Source organism: Paroedura picta, chromosome 12, assembly GCF_049243985.1.
Source record: "Paroedura picta isolate Pp20150507F chromosome 12, Ppicta_v3.0, whole genome shotgun sequence".
NCBI lineage: Eukaryota > Metazoa > Chordata > Lepidosauria > Squamata > Gekkonidae > Paroedura > Paroedura picta.
In genome coordinates this window covers 32117579-32141405 of record NC_135380.1, presented here as the reverse complement: position 1 = coordinate 32141405, position 23827 = coordinate 32117579, and the positions used below count along the sequence as shown (strand labels likewise).

The window sequence follows — 23827 nt, the reverse complement described above, 5'->3', positions numbered from 1 at the left end:
GCTGGATACAGCTCTCCAGGGTCCCAGGTGAAGGGTTCTTTGCCAGCCTTGCTTCCCAACTATGGAGCTACTGGGAACCGCAGGTTCTGTATGCAAAACACAAGCATGGATGATAAGCAGTGGGCATGTGCCTTCATGGGCCCAGGTATGGGGGCGCATCTTTTCTAACCCTGTGATTGGTCAGTGCTAATTTCTGTCCCATTAAAAATGCCCCCTCCTCTCTTAAGAAAATAGCCCCTCTTAATTCTCCCACTACATTTTCCCACCCCAGCAAACCATCCCTGGTTCCCAGTTCCTCCAGGCATGCTACCTGCTCTTCTCCAATCCTCTGTGTCTAGAAACTGGAAGATTGTCCTGGGAATTAATCTCATTCTACCTCTCTCACTAACAGTTTTGCTTAATTCTGTAGCTGAATGCTTTAGTCCAATCCTGTAGACCAGGGGTAGTCAAACTGCGGCCCTCCAGATGTCCATGGACTACAATTCCCAGAAGCCCCTGCCAGCATTCGCTGGCAGGGGCTTCTGGGAATTGTAGTCCATGGACATCTGGAGGGCCACAGTTTGACTACCCCTGCTGTAGACTGATTCCCAGACTGCTCCGATCCATATCTGATATTTTGCTGTTGTTTTCTGTCATGGGAGAGGTCTCACTGTACCAGCTGAAGAAAATCCTTAACATGCCCCACCCCATCTCTCCAAATTTCTTATTTCCAGGCTGCTTGAATAGTCACTAATGCCCCAGTTTGACAGGCATCTCATTCACAAGTCTGCTGAACTTCAAAATGGCTTCCATTCCACTTTGGTCTACTGATGTCACTTCTGCCGCTACTTTCTCTCTTTGGGAATAGCTGAGCATCTTTGTGCCCCATGCGCCAGGCTGGCTCAGGTTCTGAATTTTTATTTGCCAAATAAATCCAGCTTCGTGAACTCAGATACAGGGAGAGGCGCTAATGGCCTCCCTAGTAAACTCCCAGGCCCTATTAGAATCTCGCAAACACCATATCTATAAAGTGCTTGTTTAAATCAGCTGCCATCTGATTATCACAAAAGATCTTGCAGGTTTTGAATCTTGAGGGGAAGCGTCCTGTCGTTAAGATGTAAGATTTAAACCTTAATAAAGGAGCTGCCATTTTTATTGCCCAAAAAGAGCCCTGTATCTCAATTAAGTGTACATAATATAAAGTCTTAAGGAAGCAACCTAATAAGCTTAATGCAATTATGTTCTCGGGGAATGGTGTAATTTAAAGGAAATCTGATTCTCTTAATGTCTCTTTACATTGTTTGAAGGAAGAGGAGGGTTGGCCTTCAGTTCCGCAAGCTATTGCCCTTTTCAGAAAGATTGCCCCATGTATAGACCATAGACAGTGATGGGTGTAGCAGCATTGTGCTAATCTGGTAGTCCCAACCTTTCAGTGAGACAGTGTCTACCAGGATGAAATGTTGCCTGGCTTCACCAATGGCTCATTGACAGAGCTTATGTTCTACATGCGGAAGGTCTCCAGCTCAATCACCGGCATTTTTGGTTAAAAGATCCTGCAATGCTGGGAAAGACTCTTCTCTGTCTGAGGACCCTGGGTCTTGTTTTATCATTTTTCAGCCATTCGTGTACGTGCTCCAAGTCCCACCTTTTATCAAAACACTGGCACCTGTTCCACCTTATGAAGGAGAATCTCCAGGGCAGCTTGCAACAAAGCTTAAAAGAACAGAACTGCTAAAATCATGACCGCCCAAAACCAGTTATATGGCCAGCAGGAGCAGTCACACCAGTCCAAACCCTGTAACAGCCTTTGAACCAGAAGCGGAACACCTGAAGCACCCTTGTTAAAAATGAGGGCACACAAAGAAAGACTTCAGAAGATATCCTGAACTCTGGGAAGGAATGTCCTTACGACCTTTTCAGGTCTTACATGATGGGAGTTCCTCTTCCTTTTTGGCTTCTGCCTACCCCCTCACCTCAAATTCATGACATTGCAACCCTTCTTTCTGCCTTCCCCTCCCCATCTAACTTCTTGGGTGACTCTGAAGTTGCGCACAGGCTTGCGCCACCCACATGGTAGCACTCAGCAGACTATCTGGAGACTTTATTGCCGAGCTCCAGGTTAGACAAGAGACCACAACTGATTTGCTTCTCCTTTTGAGTGTGTACTCCAGTTTGTTTCCCAGCATGACTTCCTGAACAAAACAGTATTTACCACACCAAGGAAAAGTCATCTTTTTTTATAACCAATACTATTTAAAAGGCTATTGCTGCCATGAGTAGCTTCAATTCTCAGGCGGGTCAAACAAAGGCCGCTTTTTCTCTATGGGTTCACGCACACATTGGTGGCTCCAAGTAGTAATTTAATTGCTGGTGGTGCGGCTTGCGGCTTTAAGATTTCCTTGAGATTCCTATTCCATTGTTGTGCTGGGGCTTAACAGAATGTTAACCTGGTAATAGGCACAGGGCCTCCCCATTATGTGTCTTGCTATCGAGCGGTTCTGCATGGCTAGTTAAGGAAGATGGCAAGAAGATTAATGAAAGCTGCCTAATACAGAAGGGGGTAGGTACCTTTTGCAAGACTTCCAGCGAGGGCATATTAGAGCTGAACCAGAGTCCCCCCCCCCTTTCCTTTATCCTGCAACCTTTGAACCCACCTCACTGTCGAGACCTGCCAAGAGAGCCGACGTTTTGATTGATGTTGCTACACGAGTCAGTCTTTCCCGGTGCATTCCACATCTGCACGAAAATAGCTTTTCCAGCAGAATTCAAACTGGCTGGTAAGTGATAGCCAAATTAACAACCTCCAATTCTCCTCCCCTCCCCCCTTTCTTATTTTTTTCTTAAACATTGCAAACAAAGCCAAAGTTACCATTTTGTGCTAGGATGCTACTCATGGGGTGTAGTAGGAATCAAATATGCTCGTGATCTGATTATGTCATTCACGATTGGAATGCAGCCGAAGTCAATGGAATACTTAAAGTATATTTACGTAGCTAAGGGCTTCTCCACACATTCAGTTAAGCTACCTCAAGATGTGTGGCACAAAAGGAATGTGCAGGTTTGGAAACCACATTTATGAAACAGGTGCAGTCATTAGACTATCAAGATATGCTAGAGCTAGCTGGCCAGACTGAGACTCATTAAGGTGTAATGGTCCCATTGCTTATGAGTGAACTATGGATGCATCTTCTTGTTAGTGTGACTTTCTAGTACTGTGTTTTTTCCTTCATGGGTAGGGTTGCCAATCCTCAGTTGGAGTCAGGGGATCCCCCAGTTTGGAGCTTTTTCTCCTCCCCCCCCCCCCCATTTTAAGGCTCTAAGAAACTGAGGGAACTTATCCAGAAGTGACATAGAGACATTGGTGTGTGACGCTCTATTTTGGCCAAAACTCTATGATAAGAAGCTAGATCTACTATAGAGGTTTGGCCCACAAACCTGAGCATCACCACTTGACATCCTCAATGTGCTACACAATTTCCGGGAGATGCAGGGACTTCCTGGTTCACTTCCTGGTTCGTCACTTCTAGCTCCCAGTAAGTTCCTCCCCATCCCCTACCAGCTGGTCTGACTGACCTGACAACACTATTCATGGTCAAGCCATAATGGGTAACCTCCTGCCCACCCGTCCTATGAAATGGTTCAGCTTGTTTTTTTGGAACTCTTGGTCCTTCAAGATTGCAAGAGTAGGGTTTCAGATTACCTGGAGCCGAGGAAGGGCCTCCTAAGAGCAAACCTCATGGTACCTTTTGCCACATGCAGCAGCAGTCCCCTGCAGCCTTCAGCACCCAGCACTAGGGATGTGCGGCTCGGCTCGGCCACCACGGCAACCACCGAAGCCCAAGTCAGCACATAGGAGGCCAGCACCACTGCTCTCTGCGCTGTGGCACTGGCCTCGGGCTTCAGTAATTACAGAGGCAGACGAGCTGAGCCGCACATCCCTACACAGCACTACTTTCTTAGTCAGCTTCTCTGGACATCTGTGGTTGTGGAGAGGTAGTAACCCTGATTTGGGACAAGGCGGGTCATTACATAGTGATCGATGCCACTGGGGTAAGGTTTAAGCAGCTCCTGTGTGGTTCTTCATGGTGTGAACTCCCCCCAACGTAGTAACAATGTTTTGGAGTGACTGTGTTTTTATTAAATAGAATATAACTTTGGGAACTGCGTACTAAAAACTGTAGGATGCTGGTAAATAAAATACAGAGAGAGGGCAAAGAAGAAGAACTGGGTTTTTGTACTTCATTTTTTACTACCCAAAGGAGCTTACAATCAACTGCCTTTCCTCTCCTCTACAACAGGCACCGTGTGCAGCAAGTGAGGCAGAGAGAGTTCTAAGAGAATTGTGACTGGTCCAAGATCACCCAGCTGGCTGCATGTGGAGCAGTGGGGAATCAAACCCGGTTCTCCAGATTAGAGGCTGCTGCTCTTAACCATTACACCAAATCGGCTCTCCAGTGCCTCCAAAGAGGTACCTCCCACACCTCAAGGGACCCAAAGCAGCTTACTGTATTGTTGGTGCTCTCTGTTCATGCTCAGAAGCACAGTCTTCAAACGTTTCAAGGCCGGATCCAAGCACTGAGAGGCTAGTGTCTCCTCCCCCCACCCCAACAGATCTTCCTATTGCCTATTAAACGCCTCCATTCCAGAAGGGCCTTTTCATGCAAATTGCTGTGGAGCACCATCAGGAAGTGAGCGTTGCCTCATCCTCTTTAACAAATATGTTTTGTAGCCCTATTAAAAGGGGGTCTTCATCTATCCTGTCAAAGTCAGCCTGCTGGGTCTGTTTTTTTCCCCCCTCAGTTTAATTACACTATCCAATTAAAACTCCTTTGCTGCATTCGGATTTGCTTCTCCTTGGGCTTGAGTGGATATGACATTTACAAGGCTCGCCTCTCAAGCAGACAATGGTGTGATTGATGAGGTGCAGACGCATCGGAGGAGCCCGACTGCAACTGTGGAAAGGCTGCTTAGTGGAATTTGATTTATTTATCATCTCTTCCCAAACAAGGGGGCTCGGGGCTCGCAGAGAGGTGAGGGCTTCTTGAAAAGGGATACCAGCCAATGGTTGCCTGGCCAGTGGAAGACTCCGCCCCCACATCCCTAGCTCCGGCACAAAAAGGGGGGGTTTTGTTCCAATATTGGTTCTTTGACACCCTTTAGCAGTTCTTGGCAGTGGTGAGAATTAATGCTTGTTAGCCTGTGGCTTGACAGTATGTAGAAGGTCCCAGGTTCAGTTCCAGTTGAAACGATCTCAGATGGATCTCAGAGCAGACAGTACTGACCTAGATGAGCCAACCAGCTGACTCAATATTTATGGAGTAAAATATCTCTGTGATACCTTTTCCACTGACCATAATATAAGCATGAAGTCTTGTCGCTCCGCTGTGAGCTACTTGCCACATATGATACAAAAAAGGAACTGTAGGCTCTGTGGCCATCTCGGGAGGTGACATTTGATGGCTTCAGGCAGCTCTTGAAGTGGACTAGTTGCTAGGGTCGGTGAGGGCACCCCCTCAATCCCTGTCCATCTTGGTTACTTGAAACAGGTGACCAGCAGAGGCCCTATTGGGGAAGTTGCCAACCTCTCCCTGTCATCCGGGGAGTTAGCAGAGTCACTGAAGGGGCAGTGGTTTGTCCCTTACTGAAGAAACCAATGCTTGATCTACAGGACCTGGCCAGCTACCTCGTGGCCTTGTACCTTGTGTTTCTGGGTAAGGTCATTGAAATGGCTGCTGCGGATCAGTTCAATCCATACCACTCTGGCTTTTGTCCTAGCCATGGAGTGGAGGCAGTGCTGGTCACTCTGGTGGATGATCTTTGATGCCAGCTGAATAGGGGCAGTTCGACTATCCTTGTGTTGTTAGATCTGTCAGTCATGTACTACATTGTCATCCATGAGTTGTCAGCCCACCACCTTGCCAATGCTGGGATACGTGAGACAGACATTCAGTGGCTGATCTCCTTTCTCCGGAACCAGATCCAGAGGGTTGAGTGGGGGAAGAGATGTCCTGCCCCTTTCAACTTGCTTATGGAGTTCCACAAGGGGCAATTCCCTCCCCCAGGCTTTTCAACATCTTTATGCACCCTCTGACCCAGCTGGCTCGGAGTTTCAGGCTGGATTGTCAACAATATGTGGATGACACCCAGCTCTATCTCCAGATGGATGGTCACCTGGACTCCCCCCTGGATACATGTGCAAGGTATTTGGAAGCCATAGCTGGATAGTTGGAGTAGAGTCGCCTGAAGCTCAACGCCACCCCAAGACGGAGGTCCTGTGGTTGGGAAGGAAGGGGTCAGATCAGGAAGTGCACCTTCTGAGCCTAATTTACGATCTCGCCCGAGGCCAGGAATATGTGTGTGACTACACTAGCCCACACAGCGTTTTTCCATCTGCACCAGGTGAGGCTACTAGCGCCCTATCTGTCCCCAGAGCACCTTGCCACAGTGATCCATGCAATAAAGATGGCATTAGGTAGTGGAATTGCAGGGGTGGGTCCATAACAGTGGTAGAGCATTTGCTCTGCAAACAGTGTCTTGGATCTTCAGTCAAACCATCTCAGCAGACATTAGGAAAGCCTGAAGATCCTCTGCCAGTCAGGGAAGACAATGCTGAACTAAATCGTCTGATGATGGTATCATCTTCATGAGAACCTGCCTGTAGGAACAGGGGAAACACTTTCAATAACAGCCATTGCTTTAGATTCCTTAAACACCCTAACCTACCTCATGGGATAATTTAAAAAAGAGGAGAGAACCATGTTACATCGCCTTGAGTTGCTTGGAGGAAGGCCAGGCTGAAATAGATACCAAAATAAATGAGGTTGCTGACTGATAGTCTTCTGGAAAAACTGCCTTATAAGGGAGTGGATCTAGTCTGCCTTATAAGGAGGGGAGTTGATCTTCTATCATCCTTTTAAACATTAAAATTAGACAATTGCTTAAATTGTGGTTGACCTAGAATTAGCCTGTGCGTGCCTCCCTCCCAAAAGCAAGTAGCTAAGTCAGGCAGACAGGAAGCCCCATCCTCAACTTCAGGGGAACAGCAGAGAGGATCCAGTGGGATGGAGCTGGCCCCTTGGGGTGATGCACTTCCCAGGACTTGAAAGATCGATGGCCTTGGCTGTGTCCCAGCTTCAGCTGCCTGCTGTTTCACCAGCTATAATGACCAGCATCCTCTGTGGTGCAGAAAACCAGTTTGGTGTAGTGGTTGAAGAGCAGTGGCCTCTGATCTGGAGAACAACGTTTGATTCCCCATTCCCCTACATGCAGCCAGCTGGGTGACCTTAGACCACTCACAATGCTCAAAGCACTTTCAGCCTACCTACCTCACAGGAAGTCTGTCATGGGGAGAGAAAGGGAAGGTGATTGTAAACCCCTTTGAGACACATGAGGTCTGTTGGGTAGCCTTTGGCCACCTGTAGCCCAAGGTTAGAGCCTCTTGTGGCGCAGAGTGGTAAAGCAGCCGACATGCTGTTTGAAGCTCTGCCCATGAGGCTGGGAGTTTGATCCCAGCAGCCGGCTCAAGGTCGACTCAGCCTTCCATCCTTCCGAGGTTGGTAAAAGGAGTACCCAGCTTGCTGGGGGGTAAACGATAATGACTGGGGAAGGCACTGGCAAACCACCCCGTATTGAGTCTGCCATGAAAACACTAGAGGGCGTCACCCCAGGGGTCAGACATTACCTGGTGCTTGCACAGGGGATACCTTTACCTTTAGCCCAAGGGTACCCAGCTGGCTGCCCATGGAGAAGGAGTGGGGAATCAAACCCCATTCTCCAGTTTAGAGGCTCCTGCTTTTAACCACTACATCAAGCCAGCTCTCAAAGGCGAGTTACTGGAGAAGCAAAGCGTCTCTTCTCATTAATTCTGTTTTCAGTATTTTAAATAAATCAGCAAGGTACAGGAACGTGGCTTTTACAGCACAGGGAGATGGATATATTGGTCGTTTTCCATTTATGTTTAACTCTTTCTGGTCTCCGTTGAAGTACCAACATCCTTTCAAAGCTCACGTTGGAGACGTGCTCCTCTAATCCCACGCCGGACCACAAAGTGGTTCTTAAGGATGTAGAAATTACTATGCCGGATGTAGAAATTACTGTGCCAAGGAGACCAAAGTTCAGTGTTCTGGTGTCAGATGCCCCTGAGACACTCACAAAGCAGAGCATGCTAGTTCATAGAATCTAATACTCTGAGACATGCTGCCTCGGTACATGGAGATTCCATTGTGTTCTCACGGCTAATAGAGCTGATCTGCTGATAGGTTCACTCGCCCTATTTTACAGCCCGCTAATCTGTTAGAATCATAGAATCATAAAGTTGGAAGGGGCCATACGGGCCATCTAGTCCAACCTCCTGCTCAACGCAGGATTAGCCCTAAGCATCCTAAAGCATCCGAGTAAAGTGTGTATGCAGCCTTTGCTTGAAGACTGCCAGTGAGGGGGAGCTCACCACCTCCTTAGGCAGCCTATTCCGCTGAACTATTCCACTGTTGGCCAGCATGCCTTTTGGCTGGGACTTCTGTAGCTTTTTTTTTAAGCGTTCGCTGGCAGGGTCTCATGGGAATTGTAGTCCGTGGACATCTGGAGGGCCGCAGGTTGACTACGCCTGTTTTAAAGAATAGCTTAAAAATATAATGGGGTCACTAGGTAGCTAAGATGTTGATTTAGCATGGAATACCTCCAGTTGGAAAGATAAATATATGTTTGATCTTCCCTGAAATTCATGAATGTCCTGTGTCCTCCAAGCACTGCTTACTGGCTGCTCTTAAATATCACTTGCTTTCCTAAGGAGAAATTCAGGGTTCTGCCAGAGCACATCCAAGCAGCTGACAGCACTTCTGTCATGATCAGCAAGAAGCAGACCAGGACCATTTTCCTGTTGGAAGGTCTGACCAGAACCATTGGGTTGAAATTAATTCAAAAGAATTTTCGGCTAAGCGTCCAAAAGCAGTCCCTGACAGAGCAGCTCCTCAGTGGAATAGGCCTCCTTGGGAGGTGGTGGGTTTGTCTTTGGAAGTTTTTTAGCAGAGGCTAGATCGTCTTCTGACAGAAATGCTGATTTTATGAACTTAGGTAGATTGTGTGGGTGGGCAGGAAGGGATGTGCCAGTGTTTGTCTTTTGTGGTCCTTCCTTGCATACCCAGGGAATTGCTAATCACCGCTATAGGATGGTAGGTGAACGTCCTCCAGGCCAGGCTGAAATCTGGAGATTTTTAGTGGAGGGATCACTTGGGCATGACATGGGGGTCACAGTGGGTGGGCAGGTAGTTGTGAGTTCCTGCATTGTGCAGGGGGTTGGACTAGATGACCCTGGAGGTCCCTTCCAACTCTATGATTCTATGATTATATAAGCTAGCATTGTTACTTCCATATTGCAGAGGGGCGGTATGGTTGAGCCTTTACAGGTGGATTGCTTAAGGGCCTCTAGAAGCAGAGGTAAATACGATACGATAAAGTTTATCATCTGTGGCCAAAGGCCATTACAATCTTATACATACAGCGTATCATAATTACAAACATCAACATTAAAACAATCTAATTGGAGAGTACTAATCAAATAAAAGCATCACCCTCTTTAGAAGCGGCTCTGGCTCATATTTTCTTGGCTGTAGAAACAGAGAGAAGATGCCCCAGGTAGCTTTGCATCCTCTTAGTTGCCACAGCACAAGAGACCCTTTGAACACATCCCCAGAAAAGGTTAACCTACAAGGCTCACAGAGTCACTGTGCAATGGGAACCCAATTATTTTCCTACACATTATGTTGGCCAGAATGTCTTTGTTTTCATTGCTCCTTGGAATCATTTTTTTTTTATGCAGAGGAGATGAAAAATATTGAAACCTGTCTCAGACTCTGGAAGACCCTTGCGGTGCCATTCCATCAGGAACCTGGCTTCCAAGCCCATATATCATGTCCTCTAAGTACTCCTGGAGATGGAAATCAATTTACCTCTTCACAGTCCACAAACACATGTCTGGCCCGAATAGCGGCAAAGCAAAGTGCCAATTTGATCGTTTTGCCAAACGAATATTTCACTCCGCCGTTAACAGTGTGAGATTTGGACATAAACTTCACCCAGTTCTGCAGAAAAGTCGTTTTGGCTCTTGTTCCTTAAATCACTTTTCAGGACCTGTAAATCTGCAGTGCAGCCCTTCTTGCTACTTAATTAGCCCAGGCGAGGGTTGGCATATTGTGTTCTTTTCAAGACAGACTTTTAGGAATAAGATAATTTTGGCAGTTGCCAAATTAATATTAGGTTCCAGTTTTCCCGTTAAATGTTTTTGATAATAGTCGGGAAGCATTTGTTGAAATAAACAGATTTAAACCCCAACCAAAGGGAGGAATAATATTGCAACTGGCCCTTGGAACTCACTACCAAGTGAAATAGAATGTGATTTCAAGGTAAGACTTACCTGCCAGATTACTTTAATGGTGAAATATATATTGGTGACGCTCGCAGTAATTACAAAAGACGCAGACAACACCCTGTTGTGTTTAAATGCATGTCAGGAATCCATGGCCCAGTCAAGGTTCCCATGCTGGCAGCACTGGTCATTTAACTGAGAACGTTAACTTTAAAAGTGCTTTTATGAGAAGGTTCAGAGCAACACTGGCTGTAGAAACCAGGTCTTGGGCAGTCCGAGAAGGGTGTGCGCTCACCCTCTGCCTGCCGTGATGGATTGAAACCTTTCCTCTTGTTAGTCTCTCCGCAATAAGGGTTATTGACATTTCTGACTCTGTAATGGCCTCTGAAAATGGCTGACTCCTTAAAAAAGCCAAAAATAAGAAACTGAAATAAAGTTCCGTGTTCGGCTTCTGTCAGTTGTGAAATACTAGAGGAGAAGAGACGAGATAAATCACCGGATTTAAAAGAGAGAAGGGCCAGGATCAGCAGCCTTTCTCCGATGCTCCGTGCATGCTTAGAGCACAAGAGCCAGTCAACTGGGGTTGCTGCCTGCCAAATATGGCCCCTGGTCAATGCTGCTGGACACAAAATCCCCGCTCCAGATCCCAGTCCTTTCCCCCTTGCCACTGCACCACTTCAATGGCCCTAATGGGCAACTAGTTCGCAATTTGTTTGTTTTTTAATTGATTCCAAGCCCCCCAAACTGAAAGAAAAAAAGCAGCTCATTTTAAGCGGTTTTGCTCACCCAAACCACCAATGGTTGTTAATTTTTGCAGCACTTGTGGCATTTTGCTGCCTGTATTGTGTTCCTCGCCTCAGGAGGCCAGTCTTGATGATTTCTAGATCAGAAGGCAAGCTGTGCTCTATTCAAATGACGTTCCTAAGGAGTCCTTGCAAGCTTCTCAGGGATTCCTTGCTGGGAAGTCCGTTTACGGCAGGCAGACTTCCTCTGTCCACCCACAGTGATAGTTGCCAGTCGTGTGACAGCCCCCGGGGACTGTTGAGCCCCATCGCTGGTGTGAGCCAACGGGCTTCACCGGCGGGCCTCGAGATCTTGAAGACAGGAGCAGAAGCTGCAGTTGGTGCAGATGGCGGCAGCTGGACTGTTGATGGGGGTTAAGTGTTTTGAACATGTCACCCCAAATTTAAGTTCGCTACACTGGCTGGGGGTTAAGTGTTTTGAACATGTCACCCCAAATTTGGGTTTGTTAAACAGGCTGACAGTTTCTTGCCATGTGCAGTTCAAGGTGCCCTTCATGAGGCAGGACACTGGTGTCTGAGACTGTGTCCACCCAGATCGATTCCAAAGGGTTTACTATTTGTCCCCCGCCCCCCGGTTGCTGCAGGGGCTCATGGTTTCTTTGTGGCTGCCCCTCTGTTATGGAAGGGGCTTCCTGAGGATGTGAGGAAGATCTCAACCTTGCACAGTTTTCTAGAGGCTTTGGAAAGCAGAGCTCTTTCCTTGTGCCTCCATTAGCCCTCGAGGGAAGATTGCCAGATCTCATCAGTTCTCATAAGCTAAGCAGGTTAGTATTTGGATGGGGGACCACCCAGGAAGTCTAGGTTCACGGTGCAGAGGCAGGCAATGGCAAACCACCTCTGAAAGTCTCTTGCCTTGAAAACCCTACAGGGTCTGTGACTTGAAGGCACCTTTCACCACCACCATATAAATAAAAGAGCTAAGAATGCACCCCCTGACCATGACCCAGAGTCTTTCTCCAACAAGGAAGGGCATCCATGAAAGATGTGCAGACAAAGCTTGGCAGATGAATAAGGAAATGGCTCTCTGAGCATATGAAGGTTTTGAAAAAAAATGCTAATGTTTCATGGAATCTAATGACTTCAGCATAATTGTTTAAAAGCATACTATGTGGCAAGGTGTCTCAGAAGCAAAAAAGAACTAGTTTTTTGAACCCCACTTTTTACTACTCAAAGATGTCTCAAAGCAGCTTACAATTGCCTGCCCTTCCTCTCCGCACAGCAGACACCCTGTGATGTAGGTGAGGTTGAGAGGGCACTGAGAAAACTGTGACTGGCCCAAGGTCATGCAGCTGGCTGCATGTGAAGGAGGAGTGGGGAATGAAACCAGGTTCTCCTGATTCAAGGGTGCAACTCTTAACCACTACACCCCTGGATTGAACCTTGCCTGTGGCCTTGGGAAGGCACTCTCTCAACTGCTCCATCTACAGTACGGGGATGAGAGTACAGACTACTTCTTGCAGGGATCATGGTGTGATAATGTACATGAAGGGACTTGCTGTATAATTCTGCATTCTGGGCTTAGCAGAAGGATCAACAGAGACAACGAGTACATCCATTTCCACTCAAAATGCACTGTAAACAATTAGGCTGCTATCCCCAAGATCCATCTGAGTTTACACACAGCCCTTTCTCAATGACCAGTTAGGGAGTCCCTGGCTGGTCACAGCTTTAGAAGTCCCATTACTTGGTGGCAGAGCTCATGTGGAAGTTCATAGGTTCAATTCCATCTCTTCTCTGGCAGAGATCTAGGAAAGATGCTACCATTCAAAGTAGACAGCGTTGGGCTAAATGTACCAGTGCTCTGAGTCAGTGTAAGGCAGGTTCTTAGACTTTAGCCAGAATTAGAATCTGGGTCATCTAGACCAGGGGTAGTCAAACTGCGGCCCTCCAGATGTCCATGGACTACAATTCCCAGAAGCCCCTGCCGGCATTCGCTGGCAGGGGCTCCTGGGAATTGTAGTCCATGGACATCTGGAGGGCCGCAGTTTGATTACCCCTGATCTAGACCATCATCCTTGCATAGATCCACTGGCTCTTCCTCAGGGATTTTGTACATTTTGGATATGCATACATTTGCTGGTCTATCTTGATGGTTTTGTGTCTCCATAAATGGGACTTGAGAGTCCTACAGTATAAAAATGAAATGTTTAATAATTTAATCAGTCAAATACCATTATCCAAAAATAATCAAAATCATCTGGCAAGGTAAGTAAATAAATTCTGTATAACAAAAACCAGGAATGTTTTACGCAGCTCCTCTGAATGGGCTGAGTATACAGACTTGATGTCTTCTTTTTTTGGTAGTGGGGGAGAAATCCCACAGACAAGGGGCCACCACCAATTAGCCTCAGAAGATGTAGCCATCTGACAAAGGGTCTCATCTCTCATGTATTCTGTTCGTTGTGCTTCAGGAATGTTTAAGAATGTGGTTTCCTAGCACCAGAGAGCCATGAATATATTATTCTACCTATTAACTTCCAGTTAAGGAATTCTTGGCTTTTTGTTCCTTCTCTTCAGTGATTTAAAGTCTGGGTTTTGATCATTTGCCAGTTTTTCAATAGAGAATTCATAAGTTCTGATTAGCGTGTGATAATAGTGTTTAATTAACATGCTGGGATGAAATATCGAGGTCTCTAGTTAGCTGCCCATATATCAGTTTATTTTTCAGAGGTCTGGAAAATTAGCTACTGTAAATAAGATTTCAAATTGGGTCCCCTCCGGGAAAAGGAAGTAAAGGATAAATCTACAGCAAAGTGCAACTGTTATGGTGTAGATGAGTTAAGCTGGACCTTTGGACTGAATGCATTAAAGAGAAAATGGAGCAATGAGCATTATATGCTAAATCTTAATTGCCAGTGCATGAATTTTCATACGAATGAAGGATACTTGGCATGCCTGATGGTTTTGATAGCATCATCTATGTCCCCTGGAAATGTAGTGGGGATTCATAGTTGCCCCACAGCTGTGGAACTTCCTTACCTTAAAGTAGGGGCAGCAAGCTGTCTGTCAGATTGCACTGTTTGTGCAATTTTAAAAGGCTCCTTGTGGTCCTGCCCAGATTTAATGTGTGGAAATGAAAAAATGTGGAGCTGGAAGTCAGAGGGGAGAGAGAGAGAGAGAGAGAGAGAGATATTCCCCAGGTACTCCCCAGACTTTCCCCTATATCCTGTCTTAATGGACTCAGCCCCAAGGTGATCTCAGTATTGCTGTGAAAGCAGAGAACCAGCCACTTCCATTGATCTTGCGTGGTTACCATGTCTGGGAAAGGGGACGGAGCATGGACACCTGGTTTTGCCTTGAATGCCTAATCATCATACCTCTGCAATAGGCTAGTTCGCCCCTTCGTCACGTCAAGGAATGCCTAATCCTGTGTTAAATCACATCCCTTCTCTCACCAGCCCTCTTGGGCATGGCAGGGAGACATGGCCAGCTGACCTCTTCCAGCCCAGTTCTGGGGCCCCAAAAAGTCTGAATTATTTCAGGGGCTCCTCCATGGTCAAAAGGCTGAAAAAGGCTGCACTAGAAACTGTAGGTCAGGGGTAGTCAAACTGCGGCCCTCCAGACGTTCGCTGGCAGGGGCTCATGGGAATTGTAGTCCATGGACATCTGGAAGGCCGCAGTTTGACTACCCCTGCTGTAGGTGGAGGAGAACCCCACTGTCTTTAAAATGCTTGTTAAAGCGGGGAAATGAGCCACAGAGATCCCTTAGCATAGCGGTCCCCAACCTTCCTCAGGTCAGGGACCGCCTCTGGAGTGAGGGAAGAGCCGACGGCCCGGGTGCTGCGAAAACGCGCACGCGCAGTTGCCACACATGCATGTTTTCGCCACCAGGTGGCGCTAATGCACATGTGCGGAAACAGCACGCATGCGCGTTTGCGTCACCGCCATGCTGGCAGCTGTGCCTGCCTCTTCCCTTCCTTCTTGCTGCCAGCGGGGGGAGGCAGGCGTGGCTGCCGGCGGCTCTGTACCGTGGCCTTTGCGGCCCACCACCGGGCCTTGATGACCCCTGCCTTAGCAGAAGGTGAGACCTGAGATTTCATAGAAGGGTTTATTTTCCACTAAATGTTGTGGTTCTATGTGATACAGTGGTTAAGAGTGGGGGCCTCTATTCTGGAGAACCAGGTTTGATTCCCCACTTCTCCTCCACATGCAGCCAGCCGGATGACCTTGAACCACTCAAAATTCTCTTGGAGCTCTCCCTGCCCCAGCTACTTCACAGGGTATCTATTGCGGGGAGTGGAAGGAAAAGCGATCGTAAGCCACTTTGAGACTCCTTGGGTAGTGAAAAGTGGGGTACAAAAAACCCAACTCTTCTTCCTCTTCATTTACACTTCAAATAGCCAGCTTTAACTCTGATCATTCCTAGGTTAATTAGCCATTGTAGAAAACAAAAATAATAATAAAGCCCATTGCCTCCCCCCTGAAGATGACTGCTATATACCAGGAACGCTTCCTAAAATAGTTTCTAATGGGGTCGATTAGTAGAAGTACAGTCTAAGGGCTGCCTCATGCCCAAGTACCCATTTGATGGATATTTGCATTTTCTTATTTTTATTTTTTGCCTGTGTAGGGGGGGGGATGCGATGGGGGGGGAGTGAACTTTAATGAAAGGAGTTCAACGGCTCCTGTAAGACACCACTCGCCTTAAATTGAAATGACATGGAAAGGCTGTCAGGCTCCTTCGCGCCGTCTGTTCAGCCGGCAGTATGTGAAGATCACCATCTGTGGGGTTTTTTACCTCCCCCCTTCTGTCATGCCCAAAAGCTTTTGCTGAAAGTTTTGAGAGCAGTAAATCCCAAACTGTGTGCTGGGACACAGCAGACTCTCTGGGGGGGATCAGCTGGTATGCACTCAGACGGGGCTGGGTCCTGTATAACAGGAGAGTCTTGGTAGACCTAACATGCCCAGGGAAGGCTGCCTGTTGAGTCGCTACATGAGTCACTGCTCTGCTCTTGTCTCCTCCTGTTTGGCCTCTGCTAGAGGGATGTAATTCTGCTCAGATTGTGCATAAAGTATGATGGGATCACTTTGTCACTCCCAGGGGAGGGATGCAGCAAAATTACCTGCTGTTGAGTAGCCATTTCTGTATTTGAAGCTACTCTGGCCCAGTTGCCCTCCAGTCACCGTAGGCTGCTGTTTCGTTGCCTGCTCTCAAAGGAGGCCTCTCCTTAAACCTCTGCATGAGTCACTGATTTAGGTTGACCACCTTCTAATGGGGGAAGGCAGCATGTTCAGAATTGTGACTCAGATGGATACAGGGAGATCAGCTTCCTCAAAGATGAACTAATTCTGACTCTTCCCCCTCTTTAAAGACTTGATCCAGCCAACGTGACTCAATAGTGAGTGCATGTTGAAGTATCTCCCATAGAAGTCAATGGACTTAAACATTTTGACTAGATCATGCCCTAAAGGTAAACCTGATTCTGGTGTTGCGGTGGCTGTATTTTAGTCAGCCATGATTATTGATCGATTGAATAGTCACTGGCCATGATCCACAAATCTAGTTAATGAGACAAACGTTTAACGTTCATGAAATGTTTTTGTGAACAGCATTACCCTGTACCACATGATAAGCTGATGACAGTGAGATAAGTCTCAAAGCAATGACTGTTGCATGTGAGTCATCTGCCACTATCTGTTTTTAAATAAGGATAGCTTGTATTTTACATTTTTTATATTATATTATATTGTACTGTATTTTTAACTTTTCTGAGCCACTGTGAGCCCTCGGGGAAAGGCGGCATATAAATACAAAAATAAATAAATAAGTACTCTCAGATGTCATAAGTTTGGACAACAGTATTGTGTGTGGGAGGGGGGGGGCTCTTCATACCCTGGCATCCCTCCCATCATGTTCATGTTTTTCTGTTTCTTTGTTTTAAATCCTTACAGGCCATGCAATATTTAAACTCACATATCTAAGCAATCATGACTACAAGCATCTCTACTTTGAGTCTGATGCTGCTACCGTCAACGAGATTGTACTGAAGGTATGTGGGTTCCATAATGAAATGGGAGGGGGCAGTGATTCAAGGTGGCCATACTCTTGAGTTCCTGGACTGACAAAAGCTGGGGTCACCTGATTCTCTGGGTCAAGAGGGTTCTCGATGGCAGGGTATATGCCCTGCCCTGAAGGGCTGTCAGTTCCCTCCTCCAGTCAGCAGTCCTGGTTCAGAAACAGAGAATCAGTCTGTAGCTGCCTGATTCCAGGACTCACTGTAGATTCTCCACAACTAAGAGATTCCACAATTCTTCACTGGGGAGATCCTACTCTAATAACAGGGCTGAGTTAATGCTTAAAACAGAAAAGATTTGTACCAAGGAGGACTAAGTTCCCTGTGACCTTGGTAAGGGATGCAGATCTGCATTCGTTTGCTAATTTCCAGGGCTGCGATGTTCTGTCTATTCAATTTATTAGTTTGATTAGGCAATTAAAAATCTGTTGATCAACTAAAAAGGTAGCCCCAAGTTATCAGGCAGCTGGTTCATAAAGAAAATTGATTATTTTAAATGCAGATACCACAAAGGTGATGGTGCTCGCCGTCTGCTGTTTTTATAAGTGACAGTCCTCCTTTTTATCTTACACAGAAGGGAATGCCTCTTCTGAAATTATACCTGCTAGTGAACATCATTTAAACACCAAATCTGCCTTTCTTTTTTTAATTCTAATGTAGCTATATGTAGATTTAATCAACTAAAATGCACAGTTAACTGCCTAAGATTTCTTTAGCTGGTGATCATGGTTCTTAATTTGCATAATGTCTGTAGCTTCTTATAGTAACAAACAAAGTGGTATAGTGGGCATTGGAGCCCTGCCTGCTGACCACAGGGAGCCTAGTTCAAATCTTCCTTCTTTTCCTGATTTCTTAGGTTTTACTGAGCATTGCTTAAAGACTAGGAAATTGTTCTTTAAAAAAGGGAAAGCAAGCAAAATGCAAAACACTTATCAGATGCTGAACCCTGTGTGCAAATTCAGGCCATCTTGTGCAACAAGTAGAAGAAGAAGAGTTGGTTTTTATACCCCACTTTTCACTGCTTGAAGGAGTCTGAAAGCAGCTTACCATTGCCTTCCCTTCCTCTCCCCATAACAGACACCTGTCAGGTAGGTGAGGCTGAGAGAGCTCTGACAGGACTGCTTGGTCAGAATATCACTATCAGCATTGTGATTAGCCCAAGGTCACCCAGCTGGCTGCATGTGGAGGAGGAGTGGGGAATTCAACCCGGCTCACCAAATTAGAAGCCGCTGCTCTTAACCACTACACTACACTGGGTATAAATAAATAAATGTATTAAAATACTGAATACTAAATGATGCACAAGGGGGTCACCCAGCACATGGTAAAAGAGGGCAAAAGAGACATTTAGCTTATTTGTTGCAAAGGGTTATTCCTTTCTGACCTCACATTAATCAGTTACAGCCCAGTGGTCCCCAACCTCTGGTCTGGGGACCAGGACCAGTCCGTGGATCATTCGGTACTGGGCCGCGGCTCCTCCTCATCCTCCTTCCCAGCTGCTGCCTCGGGGGCTGCCCTGCCACTCTGCCGCCGGCTCACCTTTGGTGCTTTCCAGCAGCCACCATGGCTGGGGCTCCCCCTCGGCATGGCACTGGGCAGCTGGCAGAGCCCCCCAGCAGGCGGTGGGAAGTCAGGGGCGCCGACAGGAAAGCAAGTGGAGCAGGGCCTCAGGTGGCGGCGATGTCCCTCGCCCCCCCCCCCCCAGGCCTCAGTAAAATTGTCAAGCATTGACCGGTCCCCGGTGATAAAAAGGTTGGGGACCACTGAGTTACACGAGCATTTGTAAAACTCAGCCAATGACGTCCGATTCAAATAAATCCCCCCTCCATGCCTACAGAAAGCTCACAGCAGTGAGTGTGCTGGACTAGATTCATGCATGTTCCAACCTCTATAAAACCATGAAGCTCACTGGGTGACCTTGGACCAGTTGCTCTCTCTCTCAGCCTAACCTACTTCACAGAGCAGTCGCTGTGAGGACAGAACAGAAGGAAGATCCAGGTACTTCGCCCTGAGCTGCTTGAAGGATAGGGTAAATGGAGGTCCTTTTAAACTCACCACCAGAAAAAAGTGAGGCATGGCCAGAGAGGACTGGAAGCAGGGCCATTCCGGTCACAGATGCCCAGAGCAGCTTGAGGGGAGGGATTGGCATTTGATGACTCCATGCCATAAATAGGCTGCAGCTGATGTGGCATGCTGCTCATCTGAATTCTGCACTTCTGCCTCTTGCCCAAGTGCATTTACACACCTTCTGCACCATCAGGAGCAGGCATCCAGCACAGGCATGGCCTTCCATTCCTTTGGGGGCTGGAATAGGTTTCAGTTAAGTTGCATACCTAGCAGAAACACCCTTTGAGCAGAACGCAGGATATTGCTGCCAGTCGTTTCACTGGTGAGGTTTCAGGAGTATTCCATTAAAACCGCAACAACCTTCTTGACATCTGAATAATTTTCGGGGGCCCATATTTCCAACCTCAGCCCCAGGGTCATTCACGAGCCAAAGCAGCCGATCCTCGCCCCCTTAGCAGGGCTACATTGCACCATCTCTCCATTCAGATATATTTGCATTTTTTTTTTTAGGGAAGATGATTTTTTTATTGCCAGGGTTTACTTTTTTTTTATTTAAGGAAATATAGCTTGCTGTACGCTTTGGTTGATTTACTTTCTGAAACGAAGACGCTAACGCTGCTGGAAGGTTAAACGGAACTTTCTGCCATCTATTATTTTTATGGCAATTTAAAATTTTCAAGTGATAAGCTTTATGTGCCATTTCCAGTCCTTAACGGGTTTTCCCGTGTAAAGCTTATGGAAGTGCTCAATAACTGACATATGCTAAGGAATTTCAGTTCTCGCCCACCACCCAAGCAGGAGAGCTGTAACTGCTTTTGCACCAACAAGCATGAACTTCTATCACTGACATATTCCCCCTCCTCCTCTTTTGTCTTCCCTAAGCTGCTGTTTCCCCCAAAATCTCTAGCATCCTTGGAAGGATGTTTGATGTTGCTTCTTGGAGCCCTCTTAGGGCAGATTGCTGGGGAGCTTTTGTGGGGGTAGGAAGGGGTAGAGCCCTTACTGAGAACTATTCACCTCTCTAATTCTATGAAACAACAGGAGAGGAAGGAATAGTTAAAATCCAGATTATCTATACCTTGCTGTCCATCCATTGCAGCGGAAGCATGGGAAGTCATACGTTTTCCGCATCCTGCCATTTTCATCTTCCTTTAAAAAGCAAACAAACTTTAAACCCAACTTTCAAAATAAACATGAGAGTGTGTGGGCACCACCTGGAGCAACCCTTTTCAAAACTTGTGTTGAGAACGAGAGCTGTTCCTAGTACGCCCCACAACAAATAAATTAATTTATTGATGAATAGTTAAGTTGGCTACTGTGAATTTCAAAGCATTTGCCCACAGAAGATGATGTGTATCTTCATAATGTATTTCTGTAGATTTGCTTGCTTCCAGGTAGACTTGTCTAGGGACAAGCAGTTCAGCCACACCTCCCCAGTGAGTCAGGCTGGGTCATTCAGTCATTCCCAGAATTATCCATCCTTCGCCAAGGGAGCCTGTTTCAACTCTCATTCCAACTCTGTGTGTGTCACTGCTCTGGGTTTGCCCCCTTCCATCCCCGGACAAAGAGTGGCATAAAGCCCAGTGGGTTGGGCTTCTCCAGGGCAAAGTCCGATTTGTTCAGCCCCATTAGTTAATTGTGCCACCAATTCAAACTGGGGGGAGGGAGCATGCCTCTCTTCATAAATTTGGGAATCAGTGGGCACAGAAAAACCCCTAGATGTCAGAAGAGGGGAACTGGACGGGAGCGGGAAGGGTAAGTAAGATTTCCAGATGACTCATGCAAGCAAGTCACACTACACAGAACATAATCAAAATGTAACTTGTACGGAACTCTGGTATGTGTGGTTTGAGGCTTGTATCATAAATTCCCTCATTAATTCTTTAATTCTTGCTAAAGGAAGTAGAATAGATAGGATCAGATAAGGATTCTCAAATTATATCTCCCCTCCCCCCCCTCCCCCCAAGTACATGATCAAGAGATAAAAGTCCCAGGATTTTATTGACCATGAAAACTCCCTCTATTTTCCCCCGCCTCGAGCCCCTCATTTGCTGTGGAAGAGCAAATCCTCCACAGTGCATAAAATTGGGTGAGTCTGAAGCCACAGCGTATTAACCACCTAATGGCGGAGCAAAGGGCGTCCTTATCTTTTGATTTCTGCATTAACCTTCCATTAAAATTATCTATGTGATTATCGCCCGAGCACTAGAAGATAATAAATTTAAGGAAGAGTTGGCTTGTTAAATATCATTTTAAAATGCCTTCATCAAGTAACATGTGCCCAAACATAACTGCATGCCTAGGAATTGCAGAGTGCACAAGATTCATAAGGAAAGGACGGCCCTCCAGATGTCCATGGACTACAATTCCCAGGAGCCCCTGCCAGCGAATGCTGGCAGGGGCTCCTGGGAATTGTAGTCCATGGACATCTGGAGGGCTGCAGTTTGACTACCCCTGTGCTAGATGGTTAACAGATGAGGAAAGTATAGCAGTTCCTTTCTGGCATTCATTTGGCACATGAGAGCTGGACCAATGGTAGTTTCCTAGGTGGCACAAAGCCGGCATGGGACAGGGGCAGCCTTGTTGGGGAGTTGACCAGGAAAGTTCCAAGGGGCATAAAAAGCATTGTCTGTAAACCACAGTTCTGCTCATCCTTTTTTTTTACCTTCTTCTCATTCCCCGCCCCTAGAAACAGCACCACACAACTGTAAAAAGATTCTGTGTGATATTACATTAAGAAAAGCCCCAGAAGAAAAGCCATATTATCCTGCTGATACCCAAACAACTGTTGCAACACTTTAAGGACTAGCATATTTTTGCAGCAGAAAGGGGCACTAGCTCACATAAATTAAATGGGGCAGTAAGAAGAAGAGTTGTTTTTTATACCCCGTTTTTCATTACCCAAAGGACTCTCAAAGTGGCCTACAATCGACTTCCCTTCCTCTCCTCACAACAGAACAAAATTTGAGTCCAATGGCACTTTTAAGACCAAGGTTTTATTCTAAGTGAGAGCTTTCATGTGCATGGTCATTTACTCCTTATATCTGTACTCTGAATATTCCTGTTTCATTGACTGAGGAAGTATGCATGCACACAAAGTTCACACCTAGAATAAAACTTTGTTGGTCTTAAAGGTGTCATTGGACTCAGATTTTGTTCTGCTATTTCAGACCAACACAGCTACACACCCGAATCTATCTCCTCACAACAGACACCCTATGGGGTAAGAGAGCTCTGACAGAACTGCTCTGTGAGAACAGCTCTAAGAATTGTGCCTAACCCAAGGTCACCCAGTAGGCTTGGCTCAGCATTGTTGCTTTTATCTAGACATTTCTAATGTACAGTCTCAGGGAATCTCAGGAGGTAGCCTTAGGCAAACTACTGCCTCTCAGTCCTCACCTCCACAATTTCTAAAAAATTATAACAGTAATAAGGATCTTCATTACAGGTGTCTGTAAGGATTACAGCAAGGTAATATATGCAAAGCGCTTTGAACACTCCAAACATACCATGTAAATGCTAAGTCGTCTTCTTTATCAGTACCACTTCTCCTTGATCTAACCCCGTCCCCAGTGTCACTGCATCTTTGGGACTGAACTCCTCTTTCTCCGTCTTTCCTAGGTGAATTATATCCTCGAGTCCCGTGCCAGCACCGCTCGAGCAGACTACTTGGCTCAGAAGCAGAGGAAGCTAAGTAGAAGGACCAGCTTTAGCTTCCAAAAAGAAAAGAAGTCAGGACAGTAGCGAGGTCTAGGCTGGGCTAGAACAAAACTGGAGAAACAAACAGAAAAGCAAAGCAAGGAATCTTCCTGCTCAGTTCAAAGCAGGCTATGTCCTGAACAGCCTGGGAGTGCAGAAGCCAGCCAGGGCAGGAATTGTGCTTTTAAAGGTTGGCAGGACAAGCCTGCTTTTAGGCGACTGGCGTCACTCATCGATGGAAACTAAGAGCCATATCAACCCGAGAACAGGTGGCCAGGCTTCCGAAACCTCTGGCTGGGGCAACGAAGAGGCCCCTGTAGGCTTGGCGTGTTGTCTTCTTTCTTTTCTTTTTCATAGGACTTTCTACTGTACAATCACAAGGAAAGCTGTCATGGGTCTTCAAAGTGACCCGCAAACACACACACAGCCTCCATCTGAAACGCCCTGACACACAAAACACCCCTCGACGTATCGCTTGTGACATGATCAAATTTCTTAAAAACAAAACAGACTTGTAGGACAAATGTATCCATTTTTACTACTAATAAACAAATGTACTCTTTCTGAAGGGCTATTGGGTGTTTGGTTATGTTCGTAGTGTGGTTAGGAGCAAGGAAGCATTCTGGGATTCTTCCAGACCCAAGTGTTCATTGTAGGCACTGTGGAGGCTGCACTTGTCCATAGCTGAGTCCCACATGACTTGTCAAGAACCAGTTGCCCCATTAGGCCAGAAGACAGAAAGAAGAAGCGCACACAAGCATGCAGCTGTCATAGCTCCTGGTACTAGAGCTGAGGATTTAAGCAGCTTTAGGAAGGTGCCGTGGTTCAGTGATAGAGCCTCAGCTTTGCATGCAGAAGGTCCCAGGTTCAATCTCCAGCATCTCCTCTTAAAAGGATCTGGCAGT

General features: G+C 46.5%; 1 protein-coding gene across 2 annotated transcripts in view; it reads left to right on the top strand.

Annotated features, from left to right (window-relative positions):
• Positions 1-23490, top strand: part of MAPKAP1 (MAPK associated protein 1) — a 175668-nt gene extending 152178 nt beyond the window's left edge. For both annotated transcript variants that reach the window (XM_077305441.1, XM_077305440.1), the window contains 2 exons: positions 17035-17132; positions 22845-23490. In XM_077305441.1, coding sequence (XP_077161556.1) covers positions 17035-17132; positions 22845-22967 — 221 coding nt within the window. In that variant the 3' untranslated portion in view covers positions 22968-23490. The remainder of the gene's footprint in view (positions 1-17034; positions 17133-22844) is intronic.
• The last annotated feature ends 337 nt before the right edge of the window (positions 23491-23827 follow it).